At 39.4% G+C, this 19,567-nt stretch overlaps 1 protein-coding gene across 1 annotated transcript in view; it reads left to right on the plus strand.

The window, feature by feature from the left end:
- Positions 1-19,567, plus strand: part of TTN (titin) — a 286,949-nt gene that overhangs the window by 252,220 nt on the left and 15,162 nt on the right. Inside the window, exons 299-327 of the mRNA XM_083155111.1 lie at positions 101-397; positions 578-1,165; positions 1,255-1,557; positions 1,919-2,215; positions 3,044-3,331; positions 3,421-3,720; positions 3,811-4,113; positions 4,209-4,514; positions 4,606-6,372; positions 6,461-6,754; positions 7,587-7,874; positions 8,124-8,423; positions 8,521-10,587; positions 10,681-10,983; positions 11,571-11,876; positions 12,020-12,310; positions 12,405-12,704; positions 12,797-13,102; positions 14,009-14,314; positions 14,399-14,680; positions 14,861-15,454; positions 15,545-15,832; positions 15,935-16,234; positions 16,456-16,758; positions 17,008-17,310; positions 17,409-17,993; positions 18,080-18,385; positions 18,481-18,780; positions 18,907-19,482. Coding sequence (XP_083011237.1) covers positions 101-397; positions 578-1,165; positions 1,255-1,557; positions 1,919-2,215; positions 3,044-3,331; positions 3,421-3,720; positions 3,811-4,113; positions 4,209-4,514; positions 4,606-6,372; positions 6,461-6,754; positions 7,587-7,874; positions 8,124-8,423; positions 8,521-10,587; positions 10,681-10,983; positions 11,571-11,876; positions 12,020-12,310; positions 12,405-12,704; positions 12,797-13,102; positions 14,009-14,314; positions 14,399-14,680; positions 14,861-15,454; positions 15,545-15,832; positions 15,935-16,234; positions 16,456-16,758; positions 17,008-17,310; positions 17,409-17,993; positions 18,080-18,385; positions 18,481-18,780; positions 18,907-19,482 — 13,047 coding nt within the window. The remainder of the gene's footprint in view (positions 1-100; positions 398-577; positions 1,166-1,254; positions 1,558-1,918; positions 2,216-3,043; positions 3,332-3,420; positions 3,721-3,810; positions 4,114-4,208; positions 4,515-4,605; positions 6,373-6,460; positions 6,755-7,586; positions 7,875-8,123; positions 8,424-8,520; positions 10,588-10,680; positions 10,984-11,570; positions 11,877-12,019; positions 12,311-12,404; positions 12,705-12,796; positions 13,103-14,008; positions 14,315-14,398; positions 14,681-14,860; positions 15,455-15,544; positions 15,833-15,934; positions 16,235-16,455; positions 16,759-17,007; positions 17,311-17,408; positions 17,994-18,079; positions 18,386-18,480; positions 18,781-18,906; positions 19,483-19,567) is intronic.

Raw genomic sequence — 19,567 nt, forward strand, 5'->3', positions numbered from 1 at the left:
CTTCAGAAAAACAAAAAAATATACACCACTAAAATAGTAATATAATTGGTACTACTCATTATCATTTTTCCTAAATCTTTCTTATACATCTCTTACACAGAGAGACCAAGCCCACCAGAAAAACTTGCTGTAACCAACGTGACAAAAGACAGTGTAACACTTGGTTGGTCAAAACCAGATCAAGATGGAGGAAGCAAGATTCTTGGCTACCTTGTTGAAGCGCTAGAGAAGGGACAACAAAAATGGGTCAAATGTGCAGTTGTCAAGACAACTCGCCATGATATCCGTGGCCTCAAAGAAAATTTTGATTATTTCTTCAGAGTTTTTGCTGAAAACCAGGCTGGTCTAAGTGATCCTAAGGAGCTTCTCCTACCTGTTACTGTGAAAGAAAAACTTGGTAAGTTTATTATGATTGTACTAAGATTTTAACAGAATTTAAATACTTCTTCTGCAGACATACCCTCTAAGCATAATTTAACTTTAAATAGTTTTCATTGCTACTTTTATGTTTTAAAAAAGCTTATCATTTTCGAGTTCCTCTATCTGTCACTGTAACTGTTGTTTTTCTATTTTTCAGAATCACCTGAAATAGACATGAGAGGATACCCCAGTAATACCGTGTATGTCAGAGCAGGGTCAAATCTGAAAGTGGACATTCCAATTTCTGGTAAACCCCTTCCTAAGGTAACTCTGTCCAGGGATGGGCTTCTTGTGAAATCAACTTTAAGGTTTAACACTGAAACCACAGCCGAAAGCATAATCATTAATCTCAAAGAAAGTGTCGCCACTGATGCTGGAACATATGAGTTGACAGCATCCAACTCCAGTGGAACCACTAAATCCAAAATCAAGATTGTGGTACTAGACAGGCCTGGCTCACCTGTAGGTCCTGTGGCCATCAGCGATGTCACTGAAGACAGTGTAACACTACAATGGGAGCCTCCAGCTTACGATGGCGGAAGCCAAGTTACCAACTACATTGTCCTCAAGAGAGAAACAAGCACTGCTGCCTGGTCTGAAGTGTCCTCTACCGTGGCTAGGAACATTACTAAGGTCATGAAACTAACTAAAGGAGAAGAATACCAATTCCGCATCAAAGCTGAAAATCGGTTTGGTATCAGTGACCACATTGATTCCGCGTGTGTAACTGTCAAGCTTCCTTACAGTAAGTTTGGGACTATATCTTATTTTCGAAAATCCTATCACTAATATTCTTTACCTGTTTTTCACCACTTTTTATTTCCTCTTTTCCAGCTATACCTGGACCACCGTCAACACCTTGGGTCAGCAATGTTACCCGAGAAAGCATTACAGTTGGGTGGCATGAGCCAGTCTCTAATGGTGGCAATGCAGTCTTTGGATATCACTTAGAAATGAAAGACAGGAACAGCATATTATGGCAGAAAGCCAACAAGACAATTATTCGCACAAGTCACTTCAAGGTCACCAACATCAGTGGTGGTTTGATCTATGAGTTCAGAGTATACGCAGAAAATGCTGCTGGCATTGGAAAAGCCAGTCATCCATCAGAACCTGTAATTGCTATTGACTCATGTGGTGAGTAATTAATGTATAGCTTTTAAAAATACATACTACTGTCATTGAAATCAAGACAGATTGAATAAATGTTGCTACATAGTATATAAAACTAAAGAGCCCAGGCAAATTTCAGGTTACCTCTGTCTGCTCTAGACTCTGTCCAACTCTGAATAGTCCCCTGTACTCTCTATCTGCTGCTTATGCCTTACACTCTACTGCTCTATTTGGCCCCCATGCTTACGTAGACATATGGCTGGAGAAGACAAGACCATAGACAATTATTAAATAGATATGTGTCACTTGTGTTTACCAGTACATTTTTTGCATCAGGTCACACTGAAAAAAAAAAGGTAACAAATATAACATATTTCCTTTACAGAACCTCCAAGAAATGTTCGTGTTACTGACATATCAAAGATTTCAGTGAGCTTGGCTTGGCAGAAACCTGCATATGATGGTGGCAGCAAAATTACCGGATACATTGTAGAAAAACGCGATTATCCAACTGGCCGGTGGACCAAGGCCAGCTTCACTAATGTTATTGAGACACAGTTTGTTGTGTCTGGCTTGACTCAAAGCTCTCAGTATGAATTCCGCGTCTTTGCAAAGAATGCTGTCGGTTCCATCAGTAATTCATCAGATGTGGCAGGACCTATCACTTGCGTTGACACCTATGGTAAGTGATTGCACTTTATATAATAATAAAAATGACATATATAGGTCTTAGGTAGGTTGTTCCAAAATAAGGCACCCAGTGTGCCAAAACAGAACATCTAGATTTCTCAATGTAAGAAGCATTATCGGATAACTGAAGATAGCTTGGAGGCAGAACATTTTTACAGGACTTCTCGGGTAATTGGGGAAACAGTCCATAAAGAATTTAAAGGACCAGTATTGGATTTCCAATTAGGCACATGAGGCACATGCCTAATGGTGACACTTGCTGGGGGTGTGGCACAGCATGCTCATTTGCATGAGAGCCCTGCTACGCTGATGACCAGATAAGGCCAGGTGATTCTGGTTTTTGTTTTTGTCTTTATGACTGATTTTGTGATTAATGAAGGAGGGAGCAATGGTCAGTAAATTGTAGTGGTGGAGGGGGGGGGGGGTGAGGTTGGTGCTGAGATGGTGATCAGTAGGCCCCAACCTGAAGGGGGCAGTGACATGAATGGGGTGACAAATAATGTTGTGGCTAGGGGCAGCCTGATTTTGTAAACTCAGTCCTGTAAAAGATAAAAAGGCCTACTGAACTTTTGGGAGAGCAAACATACAACATTGAAGTGATTTATAGTTATCAGCAAAAAAAATATGAACAGGAGTTTGATTAACAGTGTAGGGTGGGCTAAATTGTAAAAAACTTTATATACATGGGACTTTTAAACTTTCACTTTGCATAATCAAGCCTTAGAGAGCATAGATCAGGTCAGGACCGCATACAAGATCGTTAATGAATTAGTATATATCATTTATGCAAGTATTAAACCTTTTACACTCTATTCTGTAGGTGCACCTCAAATAGATGTACCACCAGAGTACACTGAAGTTATCAAATTTAAGGCTGGAGTGGCTGTGAAACTCAAACTTGGCATTTCCGGTAAACCTCTACCTACTATGGAATGGTTCAAAAATGGAAAAGAAATGCAGACTAGCGCTCAAGTGTCTTTTGAAAACACCAGTGAGTTCTCATCGGTCCTCATAAAGGATGCTTCAAGAGTCAACAGCGGACTTTATGAATTGAAACTGAAGAATGCTATGGGCTCAGCTTCAGCAGGAATCAGAGTACAAATGCTTGGTATGTAAGAAAACAAGAAGTAAAATGTATTTTCACGTATGCTGTAGTATGCTGTAAGTATTCATTATTCATTTTTCTTGCCCGTGTAGATAAACCTGGTCCACCTGCAGGACTAATAGATTTCAAGACAGTCACTTCTGAAAAGGTTACCTTTATGTGGGAGCCACCTTCAGATGATGGAGGATCAAAGGTCACCCATTATATTGTGGAAAAACGTGAAACCAGTCGTGTGGTGTGGTCCCTGGTCACAGAAAAGCATGAAGAATGCCTAATAACAGTTACCAAGCTTATTAAAGGAAATGAGTACATATTCCGTGTGAGAGGTGTCAACAAATATGGAGTTGGAGAACCTTTGGAATCTGAACCTGTAATAGCAAGAAATGCCTTTGGTGAGTTATTCTTAGCCTCCAAAGGTGACATGTTCCTCTAAAGTTCAGTTGTGTATCATCTATATTGATGTCTTTGTTTCTATATTTCAGTTACACCTGGTCCACCTAGTATTCCTGAGGCAAGCACAATTACAAAGAGTTCAATGACTGTTTTCTGGAGTAGACCCACAGTAGATGGAGGAAGTGATATAAATGGGTATTACTTGGAGAAACGGGACAAGAAGAGTTTGCGGTGGTTCAAAGTAATCAAGGAATCTATCCGTGACACGCGACAGAAAGTAACAGGACTTACTGAAGAGAGTGAATATCAATACCGTGTCTGTGCCATCAATGCAGCTGGCGAAGGTCCATTCTCAGAAGCTTCAGATTTCTACAAAGCTGTAGATCCTATTGGTAAGGCAATAGTTTAACTTGGAAATTGACATGTTCTGAATTAAATGCTGAAATTTAACTGTGAATATTAATCATTGATTTTCTCATCATTGCAGACAAACCTGGACAACCAACCAAACTAAAGATTGTGGATAGTACCAAGTCATCAGTCACTCTTACCTGGACTAAGCCAGTCTATGATGGTGGCAGTGCAATTACAAGTTATATAGTGGAGCTTAGAGAAGCAGAAAATGAAGAATGGACTGTCGTTAGTGCTAAGGGAGAAGTCAGAACAACTGAATATGTTGTATCTCTGCTTAAACCTGCCATTGACTATTACTTCAGGGTATCAGCTGTGAATGCCGCTGGTAAAGGAGAACCTATTGAGATGACAGAACCCACACAAGCAAAGGACATACTCGGTATGCATTATTTCATTTGGTTTTGCTTTTTTTCTGTAAATTTCAAAATGTTTTTCTTGTTATACTCATGTTTTTTTATTTGTTTTTACAGAGGAGCCTGAGATTGATTTAGATGTTGCACTCAGAACTTCTATCGTAGCAAAGGCTGGTGAAGATGTTCAGTTAATGATTCCCTTTAAAGGAAGACCAGCACCTCTTGTGACATGGAGGAAAGGGGAGAAAAATATTAGTAACGATACAAGATACAATATCCAGAACACAGAATCCACAACATTAGTTGATATTTCTCAGGTGACACGATATGACTCTGGAAAATATGTTTTGACTATAGAAAATGGTGTTGGCCAACCAAAATCTACATTTGTGACAGTTAAGGTGCTCGACACCCCAGCTGAGTGCCAGAAGCTACAAGTTAAGAATGTTACACGTGGCACTGTTACACTGGTATGGGAGCCTCCTCTTATAAACGGAGGGGCTGAAATCACTAACTATGTGATTGAGAAGAGAGATTCCACCAAAAGAGCCTGGGCTGCTGTAACAACTAAATGTTCTCACACATCATTCAAGATTACCAAACTGTCCGAAAAAACGGCCTACTTTTTCAGAGTAATTGCGGAAAATGAGAATGGCCTGGGTGAGCCATGTGATACTGCGGAGCCTGTAAAAGCATCTGAAGTCCCTGGACCCATAAGGGATTTGACAATGAAAGATTCTACTAAAACATCAGTCACACTTGTTTGGAGCAAACCAGACCATGATGGTGGCAGTATCGTCAGTGAATATATAGTAGAAAGCAAATTGAAGGATGAAAAAGAATGGTCACATGCAGGTGTCAGCAAAGCATGTGAATTTGAGGTCACCAAACTAAAAGAACTTTCAGTTATGGAATTCAGAGTATCAGCTAAAAACGAGAAAGGATTAAGTGATGGGGTAACTATTGGGCCCATTACTGTTAAAGATTTTGTTATTACACCTGAAGCAGACATATCTGAAATACTTGGAGGACAAATCAGTGTACGAATTGGGCACAATGTGCACATTGAGTTGCCATACAAGGGTAAACCGAGACCAACTATATCTTGGTTGAAGGACAATGCACCTCTTAAAGAAAGTGAACATGTGAGGTATAAGAAAACTGAAGCCAAACTAAGTCTTAGCATCAAGAATGTTAAGAAAGAAAATGCTGGCAAGTACACTTTGATCCTTGACAATGGTGCTTCTCGTAAGTCATATGTCATCACAGTGATAACCCTTGGTCCTCCATCTAAGCCAAAGGGACCTATCCGGTTTGATGAAATAAGAGCTGACAGCATTCTTATATCATGGGATGTTCCAGATGATGATGGAGGTGGAGAAATTACATCCTACAGCATTGAGAAGCGTGAAACTTCCCAGACTAACTGGAAGATGGTTTGCTCCAGTGTTGTGAGAACATCTTTTAAGATTCCAAATCTTGTTAAAGGAACAGAGTACCAATTTAGGGTGCGTGCTGAAAACAGATATGGTGTGAGTCCACCACTGAACTCTATCGATGTTATTGCTAAACACCAGTTTAGACCACCAGGCCCACCTGGGAAGCCAGTTGTTTATAATATTACATGCGATGGAATGTCCATCTCCTGGGATGCACCAATCTATGATGGAGGCTCTGAAGTTACCGGCTTTTATGTTGAAAAGAAAGAACGAAACAGCATATTATGGCAACGGGTCAACACTTCAGCTTTGTCAAATAGGGAATTTAGAATTACCGGGCTTATTGAGGGTCTTGATTACCAGTTCCGGGTTCTGGCAGAAAATACTGCTGGTTTGAGCCCAGTGAGTGAGCCAAGCAAACATACACTGGCTGTGTCGCCTGTTGGTAAGTATCACAAACATTTTTATTTAGCAAAAAATATATATGTTAGAACATACCCTAAATGAAGTGTTGTTTGGTTGCATATTTCTAGATCCACCTGGAACACCTGACTATATAGATGTCACTAGGGAAACAGTTACACTTAAATGGAATCCACCTCTGCGCGATGGTGGCAGTAAAATCGTGGCCTACAGCATTGAAAAACGTCAAGGCAAGGACCGTTGGCTCAGATGCAACTTTACTGATGTTTCTGAGTGTCAATATACAGTGACTGGGCTAAGTCCAGGTGACCGATTTGAATTTAGAATAATTGCAAGAAATGCTGTTGGAACAGTTAGCCCACCTTCACAGTCTTCTGGATACATCATGACAAGAGATGAAAACAGTAAGTTTTATTCTCATTTTATTTACTATTTACATTTTTGAGGGAAGATGTTCTGTAATCAATGATGTAAACATTCTGTACATTCCTTGGAGAAGTAATATATGTTCTAGTAGAAGAAAGGAATACATGAAGCATGAAGCTCCTGTATTATAGAATTTGACAGCAGATAAGAACCATTTGTCCCATCTAATCTGCTCCTTTTTTAATCATATTGTTACCTCAAACCCTATTTGATCCACATTTCTATCCTTATATCTATCCCATGCATGTATAAGTTGCAGACTAGAACCTTAAACTCTACCTCCTCTGATGGGAGGATATTACATTTTTCGTCAGGACCTCCCTCCAGTCTCAGTGCATGTCACCGTGTTCTAATACTTTTCTTCCTGTGAAGAATGTTTCCCACCTGGACCTTGTTAAAACCCTTGATATATTTTAACATTTCTATCAAGTCCCCCTTTTCCCTTCTCTGCCCCAAATATCTCATATTGAGATTTTTTAAGTCTTTCTGGTAAGTTTTGTGATGTAGGCCATGTACCATTTTAGTTGCCCTTCTTTATACCGTCTTTAATGTATTTATATCCTCCTGGGGATATTCTGGTCCATACGCAATGCAATAGTTTCACTCATTGATCATACGTAATATTGTCACTATTTTGGTTGTCTCCCAAATCCCCATCCCCCCCCAACTGCCACTTCAGGTCTGCCTTCTCTGTCTATGAAATTAATAGTACAGAACATACAGTATAGTACATAAAGTCAGTTAAAAATGTTAAATCTGTCTTTTTTTGTACTGCACTGTTTTCATATGTCATTTGTATTTCTTGTACAGTTTATCCATCCATTGAGTTTGGAGCTGAGCACTTTGAAGGACTTTCAGTTAAGGCTGGAGAAAGCATCAGAGTTAAAGCTTTGATTAAAGGACGTCCAGTGCCTCAAGTTGTTTGGCTGAAAGATGGTAAAGAAATTGATAAGAAGCTTGGAGTGGAAATAAACAACACAATTGGATTCAGCACTATCTTTGTAAGAGATGCCACACGTGACCACCGTGGTGTGTACTCCGTAGAAGCCAAGAACTCATCAGGGACCAAGAAAGCCGATATGACTATACGAGTTTTTGGTATGAATATGATTATTGTTTCTTAACATACAAATGGCATGAACTTCAAACATGCAAATTGTGGGTGGATAATTGAAAACGCAATTTGACTTGTTCTCCAATATGTTTTAAGTGCTTAGATAATATAGATAATATAGATTAAAATAAAGAATTCTATATGTTTACTGAAAAAACGAAAGCCATAGTTCTCATTACAGCCTGTCACTGGAATAGCTTTAAAACCACTGTACATGTTTTTTTTTTTTCCAGATACACCTGGCCCTGTGGGTGGACCTATAAGGTTCAGCAATATCAGTGGAGAAAAGTTAAACTTATGGTGGGCGCCCCCTGAAAATGATGGCTGCTCCGCAATAACTAATTATGTCATTGAAAAACGAGAGACAAGCAGGCTCTCCTGGGCCCAGATCACTGACCAGTGTGAAGGATGCTCATACACCGTTACTAAATTGATAAAGGGCAATGAGTACCAGTTCCGTGTCTCTGCAGCAAATAAGTTTGGCATTGGCAAACCACTTGACTCGGATCCAGTCCTTGCACAAATACAATACAGTAAGTCAACAGTTTGTTATTGACAAAAAGCTAATTATTAAACAAATCTTTAATACACCATCACAGTTATTAATTGCTTACATTTACCTTTTTTTAGCTGTTCCGGATGCACCCGGTGTACCAGATTCTACTCATGTAACAGGGGACAGCATCACAGTAACATGGGCAAGACCAAAATCTGATGGAGGAAATGAAATAAACCATTATATCTTAGAAAGAAGGGAAAAGAAGAGTCTACGTTGGGTAAAAGTTTCCAGCAAGAAACCCATCACTGAGACCAGATTTAGAGTAACTGGTCTGATTGAAGATAATGAATATGAGTTCCGTGTAATGGCTGAAAATGGTGCCGGAGTTGGCGAAGCGAGTGGAATATCAAGATTAATTAAATGCAAAGAGCCTGTGAATCCACCTAGTGCACCCAGCATTGTCAAAGTGAATGACACCACCAAAACATCAGTGACCCTAGAATGGACAAGGCCAGCATTCGATGGTGGCATGGAAATTATCGGATACATCATTGAAATGTGCAAAGCTGATCTTGGTGAATGGCATAAAGTCAATGTCGAAGCTGTAGTGGCCACAAAGTATACCGTTGTTGATCTTGAAGCTGGCGAGAACTACAAATTCAGAGTTTCTGCAGTTAATGGAGCAGGCAAAGGAGACAGCTGTGAAGTACCTGCTACAGTATTAACTGCTGACAGAATAACATCTCCTGAAATTGATATTGATGCCAACTTCAAGCAGACCCATATTGTTAGAGCTGGTGCAAGTATTCGTCTTTTCATTGCTTTCAAAGGACGACCTACCCCAACAGCTATTTGGAGCAAACCAGACGGTGACCTGAGCATTAGGGCTGATATTCATACTACAGACTCATTTAGCACACTGACTGTGGAGGAATGTAACAGATATGATGCAGGAAAATACACTTTCACTGTAGAGAACAGCAGTGGTACCAAGTCCATCACATTTACTGTCAAAGTGCTAGACTCCCCTGGACCACCAGGCCCAATTACATTCAAGGATGTGACAAGAGGATCTATTACATTATTGTGGGATGCTCCTCTTATTGATGGAGGTGCCCGTATTCATCATTATGTGGTAGAAAGACGAGAAGCAAGCCGGCGAAGCTGGCAAGTGGTCAGTGAAAAATGTAGTCGGCAGATCATTAAGGTTACAGATCTTGGAGAAGGACAACCATACTATTTCCGTGTTGCTGCAGAAAATGAATATGGTGTAGGCGAGTCCTATGAGACACCAGAACCCATTGTAGCTACTGAAGAGCCAGCAGCACCAAAGAGATTAGATGTTATAGATACAAGCAAATCAACCGTGACATTAGCTTGGCTTAAACCCGAGCACGATGGTGGAAGTAGAATATCCTCCTACCTTATTGAGATGAAACAGAAAGGATCAGACCACTGGATTGAAGCTGGTCAAACAAAACTTTTAACTCTGACCATTGATAACCTTGCTGAAAACACTGAATATGAGTTCCGCGTTCGTGCTAAGAATGATGCTGGGTACAGTGAGCCAAGAGAAGCATTCTCATCAGTCATTATAAAAGAACCTCAAATTGAGCCTACAGCTGATCTAAGTGGCATCACCAGACAACTTATAACCTGCAAAACCGGTAGCAATTTCACAATTGACATACCAATCAGTGGGCGTCCAGTACCTAAGGTGACTTGGAAATTGGAGGAAATGAGACTCAAGGAAACTGATAGAGTCAGCATTAAAACAACAAAGGAAAGAACAACACTGACTGTCAAGGACAGCATGAGAGGTGACTCTGGAAGGTACTACTTGACTCTTGAAAATACAGCTGGTGTCAAAACATTTACTGTCACAGTAGTCGTCATTGGAAGACCAGGTCCTGTCACAGCTCCTGTTGAAGTTTCTTCTGTTTCTGCTGAGTCGTGTGTACTGTCTTGGGCTGAACCTGAAGATAACGGTGGAACAGATATAACAAACTACATCGTTGAGAAACGTGAATCTGGCACAACATCATGGCAACTTGTTAACTCTAGTGTGAAACGCACCCAGATTAAAATTACCCATCTTACAAAGTATATGGAGTACACTTTCCGTGTCAGTGCAGAGAACAGATTTGGTGTCAGCAAAGCAGTTGAATCTACTCCTATTGTTGCTGAACATCCTTTTGGTAAGTATACACATTGCTTTAATGATTGTAGCATTGTGTATAATAATAATCAATAAATAAAACATCACGTTTGTATTTCTTGCATCCTATTAGTACCACCAAGCCCACCAACTAGGCCAGAAGTATATTCTGTTTCTGCCAATGCCATGGGCATCCGATGGGAAGAGCCATATCACGATGGTGGAAGCAAAGTTACAGGATACTGGATTGAAAGGAAAGAGCGTAACACAATCCTCTGGGTGAAGGATAACAAGATGCCATGTTTTGATTGCAATTACAAAGTAACAGGATTGGTAGAAGGTCTTGAGTACCAGTTCAGAGCATATGCCCTCAATGGTGCTGGTATCAGCAAGGCCAGTGAAGCTTCAAGACCTGTAATGGCTCAAAATCCTGTTGGTAAGTAAATATCTAACTGTAATAATATTACATTTTGGAAACTCCAAATTCAAAGGCTAATACTTCTCTAAATTTTTAATACTAATAGCTTCCTGTATTGTTTTTTTTTTTATGCTTTTAATTTTTTATTTCAGTTTTTTTTTTTTTTTTTTTTAATAAAGCGTTAATACAGACAATAGAGTTACACATTTGCCTGTTAACATTTTTAGACAATACACATACAGATACATTTCCATTTCATTAACTAAAGAAGTGGTTCTTAACCTAAACCATCAAGATTTCCCAACGGAATCTGTTGGGATTATTACTGATCAGCAAAATAGATTAATTTGTAAATTATTATTATTATTATTATTTTTTTTTATATATATAAATTAATAAATTAATAAAGATAACCACAACACTTGACCTGATAGTAGTGCTTGAGGACTGAAGTTGAGGTCCATTTAATAATGTCACTTCTTCCAACAGGAAAATATTTGATGGTCACTTGCCAAAGTCAAACTACTTCTAAAAGTATTTTCAAGGATATTATTTACATTTGAGACATTTTAAAGTTAACATTGAACATTATTTCCATTTTTTAGATCCACCAGGAAGACCAGAGGTGACAGATGTTACAAGATCTTCTGTTGCATTGAGCTGGTCTACTCCACTTTATGATGGTGGCAGCAAAATTGTTGGCTATATTGTAGAACGCAAACCATTTAACGAAACGGGAGATGGTCGTTGGCTTAAATGTAACTACACCACAGTTTCAGAGAACAACTTCAATGTGACAGCTCTAAGTGAAGGAGATGTTTATGAGTTCCGTGTGCTTGCCAAAAATGCCTTTGGTGTAATAAGTGCACCATCACTGTCCACCGGAGCTGTTACTTGCAAAGATGAATATTGTGAGTATCTCCACAGAATTTAGTTTTCTTTATTATCTCTCTTTGATATAAAATGAATATGTCACAAAACAATGTAAATGTAATCAATGCATCAGGTAAAATATTAACTTCAGTATTAATTTTTTGTCATTTTCTTTCTTTAGCACCACCAAAAGCTGAACTTGACAGCAAACTCCAAGGAGATGTTGTCACAATTAGAGCTGGTTCTGATCTTGTACTTGATGCATCTATCGGTGGCAAACCAGAACCAAAGGTGTTCTGGTCAAAGGGTGAAAAGGAACTGGAACTTTGTGAAAAGATTAATCTACAATACACCAGCAAACGTGCTCTTGCAATTGTCAAATTCTGTGACAGAGGTGATACTGGCAAATATACACTGACAGTTAAGAATGCAAGTGGAACCAAGTCTGTTTCTGTGCTTGTTAAAGTACTTGGTAAGTGTACACATATATTTAAGCTATGTGTTGTATTGTCCAATCTCAGTATGGTAGAAAAATGTTCTTAACAAATGTCCATATTTGTTTTCAGATTCCCCAGGTGCCTGCGCAGGCAAAATCACTATCAGCAGAGTTACAGATGAGAAATGTACTCTTGCATGGAATGCACCACAGGAAGATGGAGGTTCCGAGATAACTCACTACATCGTAGAGAGACGTGAAACCAGTCGTCTCAACTGGGTGATTGTAGAGCCTGAGTGCCAGACACTTTCATGTACCGTGACCAGATTGATTAAGAACAATGAATATATCTTCCGCATAAGAGCAGTTAATAAATATGGACCAGGTCTGCCACTTGAGTCTGAATCCATTATTGCAAGGAACTCATTTAGTAAGTAGAAATACACTAATGCCACTGATAAAGTGCATGACTTCCAATTTTGGTGTTTGCAGATTTCTTTAATATCCCTTATATTTTATCAGCTATTCCATCATCTCCTGGTGCACCTGAGATTATCGGTGTCAGCAAGGACCACGTCATTATCCAGTGGCTTAAACCAGAATCAGATGGTGGCAGTGAAATCAGCACTTACATTGTAGACAAACGAGAGAAGAAGAGTGTGAGGTGGACAAGAGTCAACAAAGACTACACTATTTATGACACACGCTTGAAAGTCACTGGATTACTAGAAGGAAGCGAATACCAATTCCGTGTCAGTGCTGTCAATGCAGCTGGAAACAGTGAACCCAGTGAATCCTCCCCATATGTGCTGTGCAAAGAACCTACCTGTAAGTTTTTACTTATCTGTCTATATAGACTGTATAAATGTAGTAATCTAGAACTTTATTTCTGCATTACAAAATCCGAAGGCTGGAACACTCAATAGCCAATGGGCAAAGTGAAATAAACTAGTAAAGCAGAAATGCTATCTCAAATATTACCTACTGTAGATACAAAACTAAAAGTGAGAAAACAAACTACAGGTTGAGTATCCCTTATCCGAAATGCTCGGGACAAGGAACATTTTTCATAAGGGATCATTTACAATTTTGGAATATTTTTTAATATATACTTACTTGGTCCCCAGAAAGTCCCCTGGCATCCCTGGCGCCCATCGCATAAATCCTGAGAGGCAACCCCAGTCCCAATGACTCATTGCGCAGGTGCGCGAGTGACATCATGACATCCCCCGTGCAATGCATCATTGGGAATAGGAATGCTTCTGTACATGGATGCTGCGGGACCAAGTAAGTATTAAAAACAAACTTTACAGGGGGCTTAAAAAAACAAAACAGGTTTTCAAAATATTTTGGTTTTTGTATAAACGAATGAGGGATACTCAACCTGTACTATTAAAATCAAAATGGCTGAGTACATTATAAACTTATGTAATCTGTTTCGTTACAAACAAGTTTTATATTGGAGAAACAAGGTACACAATCCAGCTCCAAACAAAGGACATGGCCATTGATATAATCACACTGTAATACAACCTTCTCGCAAATCTTGCCTTAAATATTATGCATTATATATATTTAAAAAAAAATATTCTAGACCAATAGAACTGCCATTAAGGCAAAATTCAGCTTCATATTCCATGGGACAATCTTACCTGAGACAGTACTGTACTTTGAAGCTATGATTAGTTGCCAACAATACATAATAAATATAATGTTTGTTTTCTTTTTTTTCAGATACCCCAGCTGCCCCATCTGCTCCAAGAGTTGTGGATACCACCAAACAGAGTATTAGCTTGGCATGGTCTAAGCCCTTGTACGATGGGGGTGCTGATATTTTGGGCTATATTCTTGAAGTACAAGAAGAAGGCACTGAGCAGTGGTACAGACCACACACTACTGCCACGCTTAGAAATACGGAGTTTACTTTGACAGGTCTAAAGACCAGCCAGAAATACCGTTTCAGAGTCTCGGCAACAAATGTAAATGGCACAAGTGACTTCAGTGAATCATCTGGTGAAATTGAACCAGTTGAAAGAATAGGTATATAAAAAACTTCTATTCATTCTTTAATCATGCAGCTAGACATTGGTGACATTTATTAATTATATTAATTTATTCCAATAGAAATTCCTGACCTGGAGCTTGCTGATGACCTTAAAAAGATTGTTACAGTCAGAGCTGGAGGCTCCCTACGTCTCATGGTATCTGTGACTGGAAGACCATCTCCTGTGATCACATGGAGAAAGGAAGGTGTTGACCTTGCTAGCAGAGCCATCATCGATATAACAGACAGCTATACCTTACTTGTCATTGAGAAAGTGAACAGATATGATGCTGGAAAGTACATCATAGAGGCTGTTAACCAATCTGGCAAGAAGTCAGCAACAGTCGTAGTCAAAGTTTATGGTAAGATATATTTAAAATTTATGAATTTATGGAATAAAAGCATGCAACATGTATGGAAATACAGTTATACATTGTGGTAAGCCAACACTGAGTACAATCTAGGTACTAGGTTCTAAGTTCAATCTAGCTGTATCATGCATGGTATCAAATAATGTTGTATCTTTCCTGTCCCTTTTACAGATTCACCAGGCCCATGTGCCTCAGTGAAGGTCAAAGAAGTCTCCAGAGAATCTGTCACAATTACTTGGGATGTGCCAGTTCTGGATGGCGGAGCCCCAGTAAATAACTATATCATTGAAAGACGTGAAGCTGCTATGAGAGCCTTCAAGACTGTAACCACCAAGTGCAATAAGACAATTTACAGAATCTCTGGTCTAGTTGAAGGATTAATGTACTACTTCAGAGTTTTACCAGAAAACATTTATGGAATTGGAGAACCGTGTGAAACATCAGATGCAGTCTTAGTGTCAGAAGTTCCTATGGTACCACAAAAACTTGAAGTTGTTGATATAACTAAATCCACAGTTGCTCTCGCATGGGAGAAGCCTCTTCACGATGGTGGCAGCAGACTAACTGGCTACGTCATTGAAGCTTGTAGAGCCGGAACAGAAAAATGGATGAAGGTTGCAACTCTAAAACCTGCAGCTCTTGATTATACTATTACATCATTAAATGAAGGTGAACAGTATTTGTTCAGAGTTAGAGCACAAAACCAGAAGGGAGTATCTGAACCACGGGAGATTGTAACGGCAGTAACAGTGCAAGACCAGAGAGGTACAAGGAATACTGTGACAAGTTATTCATTACATTTACTGTTTTTGTGGTATTGTTGAGGCTTACCTGTTTTCTGTGTGTCTTTTATAGTGCTTCCTACCATTGATATGGCTGGAATACCTCAGAGGACTGTACATGTACCATGTGGTAGGCCCATCGAACTCGCCATACCCATTCATGGCCGTCCCCCTCCAGCTGTTTCATGGTTCTTTGCTGGATCCAAGATAAAAGAGGTTGACCGGGTTAAGATTGAAACTGTGAATAAAGTAGCTCACTTAACCATTCGTGAGACTACTATATATGATACAGGAGATTATACACTTGAACTTAAAAATGTAACTGGAACAGCTACTGAAACAATTAAAGTTATTATTCTTGGTGAGTGATATCTTCTACCTTGATCTATAAGGTTCTCTCTACAATTAAAAATTTTTTATAATAATAATGATAATATGTTCTTCTTTTGTGTTTTACAAACAGACAAACCTGGACCTCCTGTTGGACCAATTTCGATTGATGAAATTGAGGCCACATCTATTACAATCTCTTGGCAACCACCAGTGATGGATGGTGGAGCTACAATTAGCGGCTATGTTGTGGAACAAAGGGATGCTCACCGTCCTGGATGGTTACCAGTCTCTGAGTCTGTTACAAGAGCACTTTATAAATTCACTAGACTCACTGAAGGCACTGAATATGTATTCAGAGTGGCAGCCACAAATCGTTTTGGCATTGGTTCTTACTTGCAGTCTGAAGTTGTAGAGTGCAAGAGCAGTATTAGTAAGTCATTTTTATTAAATGTAACATATCTTTTTTATAATTATATTACCTAAATACATAAGTAAAGTTAGTAAGAACTATATTTTCTACACTAAAAATTCCATATTAATATTTATATAATAATGATCCAACACACAAATGAGTGTGCTAAGATTTGTTATTTGAATGGCCGACACTGTGTATTGTTCCTATTATTCAACTGTGCATGTGTCTTATTTCAGGTATTCCTGGACCACCAGAGACTCCTCAAGTGTTTGATGTCTCACGTGATGGCATGACCATAATCTGGAACCCACCAGGCGAAGATGGAGGATCCCAGATCATTGGTTATATTGTGGAACGCAAGGAGGTTAGAGCTGAACGCTGGGTCCGTGCCAATAAAGTACCAGTGACAATGACACGCTACCGGTCAACTGGACTTATTGAAGGCTTGGAATACGAGCACCGCATTACAGCTATAAATGCAAGAGGTGTTGGAAAACCAAGCCGCTCTTCTAAACCTGCAGTCGCAATGGATCCAATAGGTAAATTAAATAAATGATTTTAATGTGTTGTTGTTAGGATAACTACGTCATGAGTGCTGCAATACATCTGGATCACAATTATGCATATTACTTTTCTTTAGAAGGGCAGTTAGGAAACAATACAATTTCATTGTGTGTCATAATTTAACTTAAGAAGCAAAGATTCTGAAAAATCTGAAAAATCAAGGGAGTGATACATTATTGTGATAAAATACATATATTTATGTATTTCGTAACTATGTCTTACAGCTCCTCCTGCCAAGCCTCAAAATCCAAGAGTTACTGATACTACAAGAACATCTGTTTCTCTGGCATGGAGCACACCAGAAGAGGAAGGAGGATCTAAAGTCACTGGTTACTTAATTGAAATGCAAAAGATTGATCAATTTGAATGGACCAAATGCAATACTACCCCAACCAAAATCTGTGAATATACCCTTACACACCTTCCGCAAGGAGCAGAATATAGGTTCCGTGTTCTAGCCTGCAATGCTGGAGGACCCGGAGAACCAGCTGATGTTCCTGGAACTGTCAAAATCACTGAAATGCTTGGTAAGTCATTTAAGATGCTAAACCTGGTTTAAAGGTGTATTTAAAGTGGGAATGGTTTATTAATTACATTATTTAACAAAATATGTTTCTCTTTTCAGCATATCCTGATTATGATTTGGATGCAAAATACCAGGAAGGTCTGGTAGTCAGACAAGGCAGTGCAATCAGAATAACCATACCAATAAAGGGCAAACCCATCCCAATATGTAAATGGACCAAGGAAGGTCGTGATGTAAGCAAGAGAGCTATGGTCGCAACTTCTGAAACACATACCGAACTTGTCATCAAGGATGCTGTTCGAGAAGACTCTGGAACTTATGACCTAATGCTTGAAAACAAATGCGGCAAAAAGGCAGTTTACATTAAGGTCAAAGTTATTGGAAGCCCAGACACTCCAGAAGGCCCACTAGAGTATGATGACATCCAGGCACGCTCTGTAAGAGTCAGTTGGAGAGCTCCTGCTGATGATGGAGGCTCTGATATCCTTGGCTACATTGTTGAAAGAAGAGAAGTCCCGAAGGCCGCTTGGTACACAGTTGATTCACGTGTTAAAGGAACATCATTGGTGGTTAAAGGACTTAAAGAAAACATTGAATATCATTTCCGTATTTCAAGTGAAAACCAGTTTGGTGTTAGTCGTCCATTAAAATCAGAAGAACCTGTTATACCAAAGACACCTTTGAGTATGTATTCATGGTTATTTCTTTTGAAATGTAAAGTAGCTATCAAGTTATGCACAGATATTAATTATCTACTTATCAAATTGCAGATGTACCAGAACCTCCTAGCAACCCACCAGAAATTGTGGATGTCACAAAGAGTTCCGTCAGCTTATCTTGGTCTCGGCCTAGAGATGATGGTGGTTCTCGGGTCACAGGATACTACATTGACCGCAAAGAGACAACCACAGATAAATGGGTTAGACACAATAAGACCCATATTACAACAACTATGTATACAATCACAGGACTCGTACCAGATGCTGAATATCAGTTCCGCATTATTGCACAAAACGATGTAGGCCCCAGTGAGCCAAGCCCATCATCTGACTTAGTGATTTGCAAAGATCCATTTGGTAAGTAGACTGAAATTTTGGTAACACTAGATATTTGACAAGCCAGTTTAAAACAATGCCATTGATGCTATTTTTTCTATTTCCCCATTACACAGATAAGCCAAGTCAACCAGGTGAAATTGAAATTGTATCTGTCTCAAAGGATAGTATAACAATACAATGGGAAAAACCAGAGTGTGATGGTGGTAAAGAAATCCTTGGTTATTGGGTTGAATATCGCCAGTCTGGAGACAGTGCATGGAAGAAGTGCAATAAGGAGCGCATCAAGGACAGGCAGTTCACCATGGGCGGCTTACTGGAAGCTACTGAATATGAATTCAGAGTTTTTGCAGAAAATGAAACCGGAACCAGCCGACCCCGCAGAACAGCAATGACAGTGAAGACTAAGCTTACCTGTGAGTTTCATATAAATAGTATTTTTCTAGGCACACAGTTATCCTTCACATAACATTTTGTTTGTCTTATATGCCATTTAACATATTCTACTCATTAACATAATTATGCATTTATTTTTCATACAGCTGGAGAAGCTCCAGGTATGAGACAAGAAATAAAGGATGTCACTAGCAAACTGGGTGAAAGTGCCAAATTATCCTGCCAGATCATTGGAAGGCCATTGCCTGACATCAAATGGTATCGCTTTGGCAAAGAGTTGATACAAAGCCGCAAATACAAAATGTCCTCAGATGGACGTAACCACATACTTACAGTCTTGACAGAAGAACAGGAAGATGAAGGCCTCTACACCTGCCATGCTGTCAATGATTCTGGAGAGATTGAAACAAGTGGCAAACTGCTGCTGGAAGCTTCTCCACAGTTCCATCCTGGATTCCCTCTGAAGGAGAAGTACTATGCTGGTGTAGGCACTACTCTTCGCCTGCATGTGGCATACATTGGGCGTCCAGTGCCTGCCATTACATGGTTCCATGGCAAAAAACCATTGAAATCTGGTGACAATATTACCATTGAGAACACAGAACACTATACTCACCTTGCCGTAAAGAACGTGCAGCACAAGAACCATGCTGGCAAATACAAGGTGCAGTTGAGCAACATATTTGGGACTGTTGACACAGTTCTTAATGTGGAAATACAAGGTAAGAGATTGTTTAAAAAAGCATTCTCTGTTAGTGCTCTTCTTTAGTTTCTGTAAGGCAAATGCATTTAAAAAAATATTTTTTC

Source organism: Crinia signifera, chromosome 7, assembly GCF_055691185.1.
Source record: "Crinia signifera chromosome 7, ASM5569118v1, whole genome shotgun sequence".
Classification (NCBI taxonomy): Eukaryota; Metazoa; Chordata; class Amphibia; order Anura; family Myobatrachidae; genus Crinia; species Crinia signifera.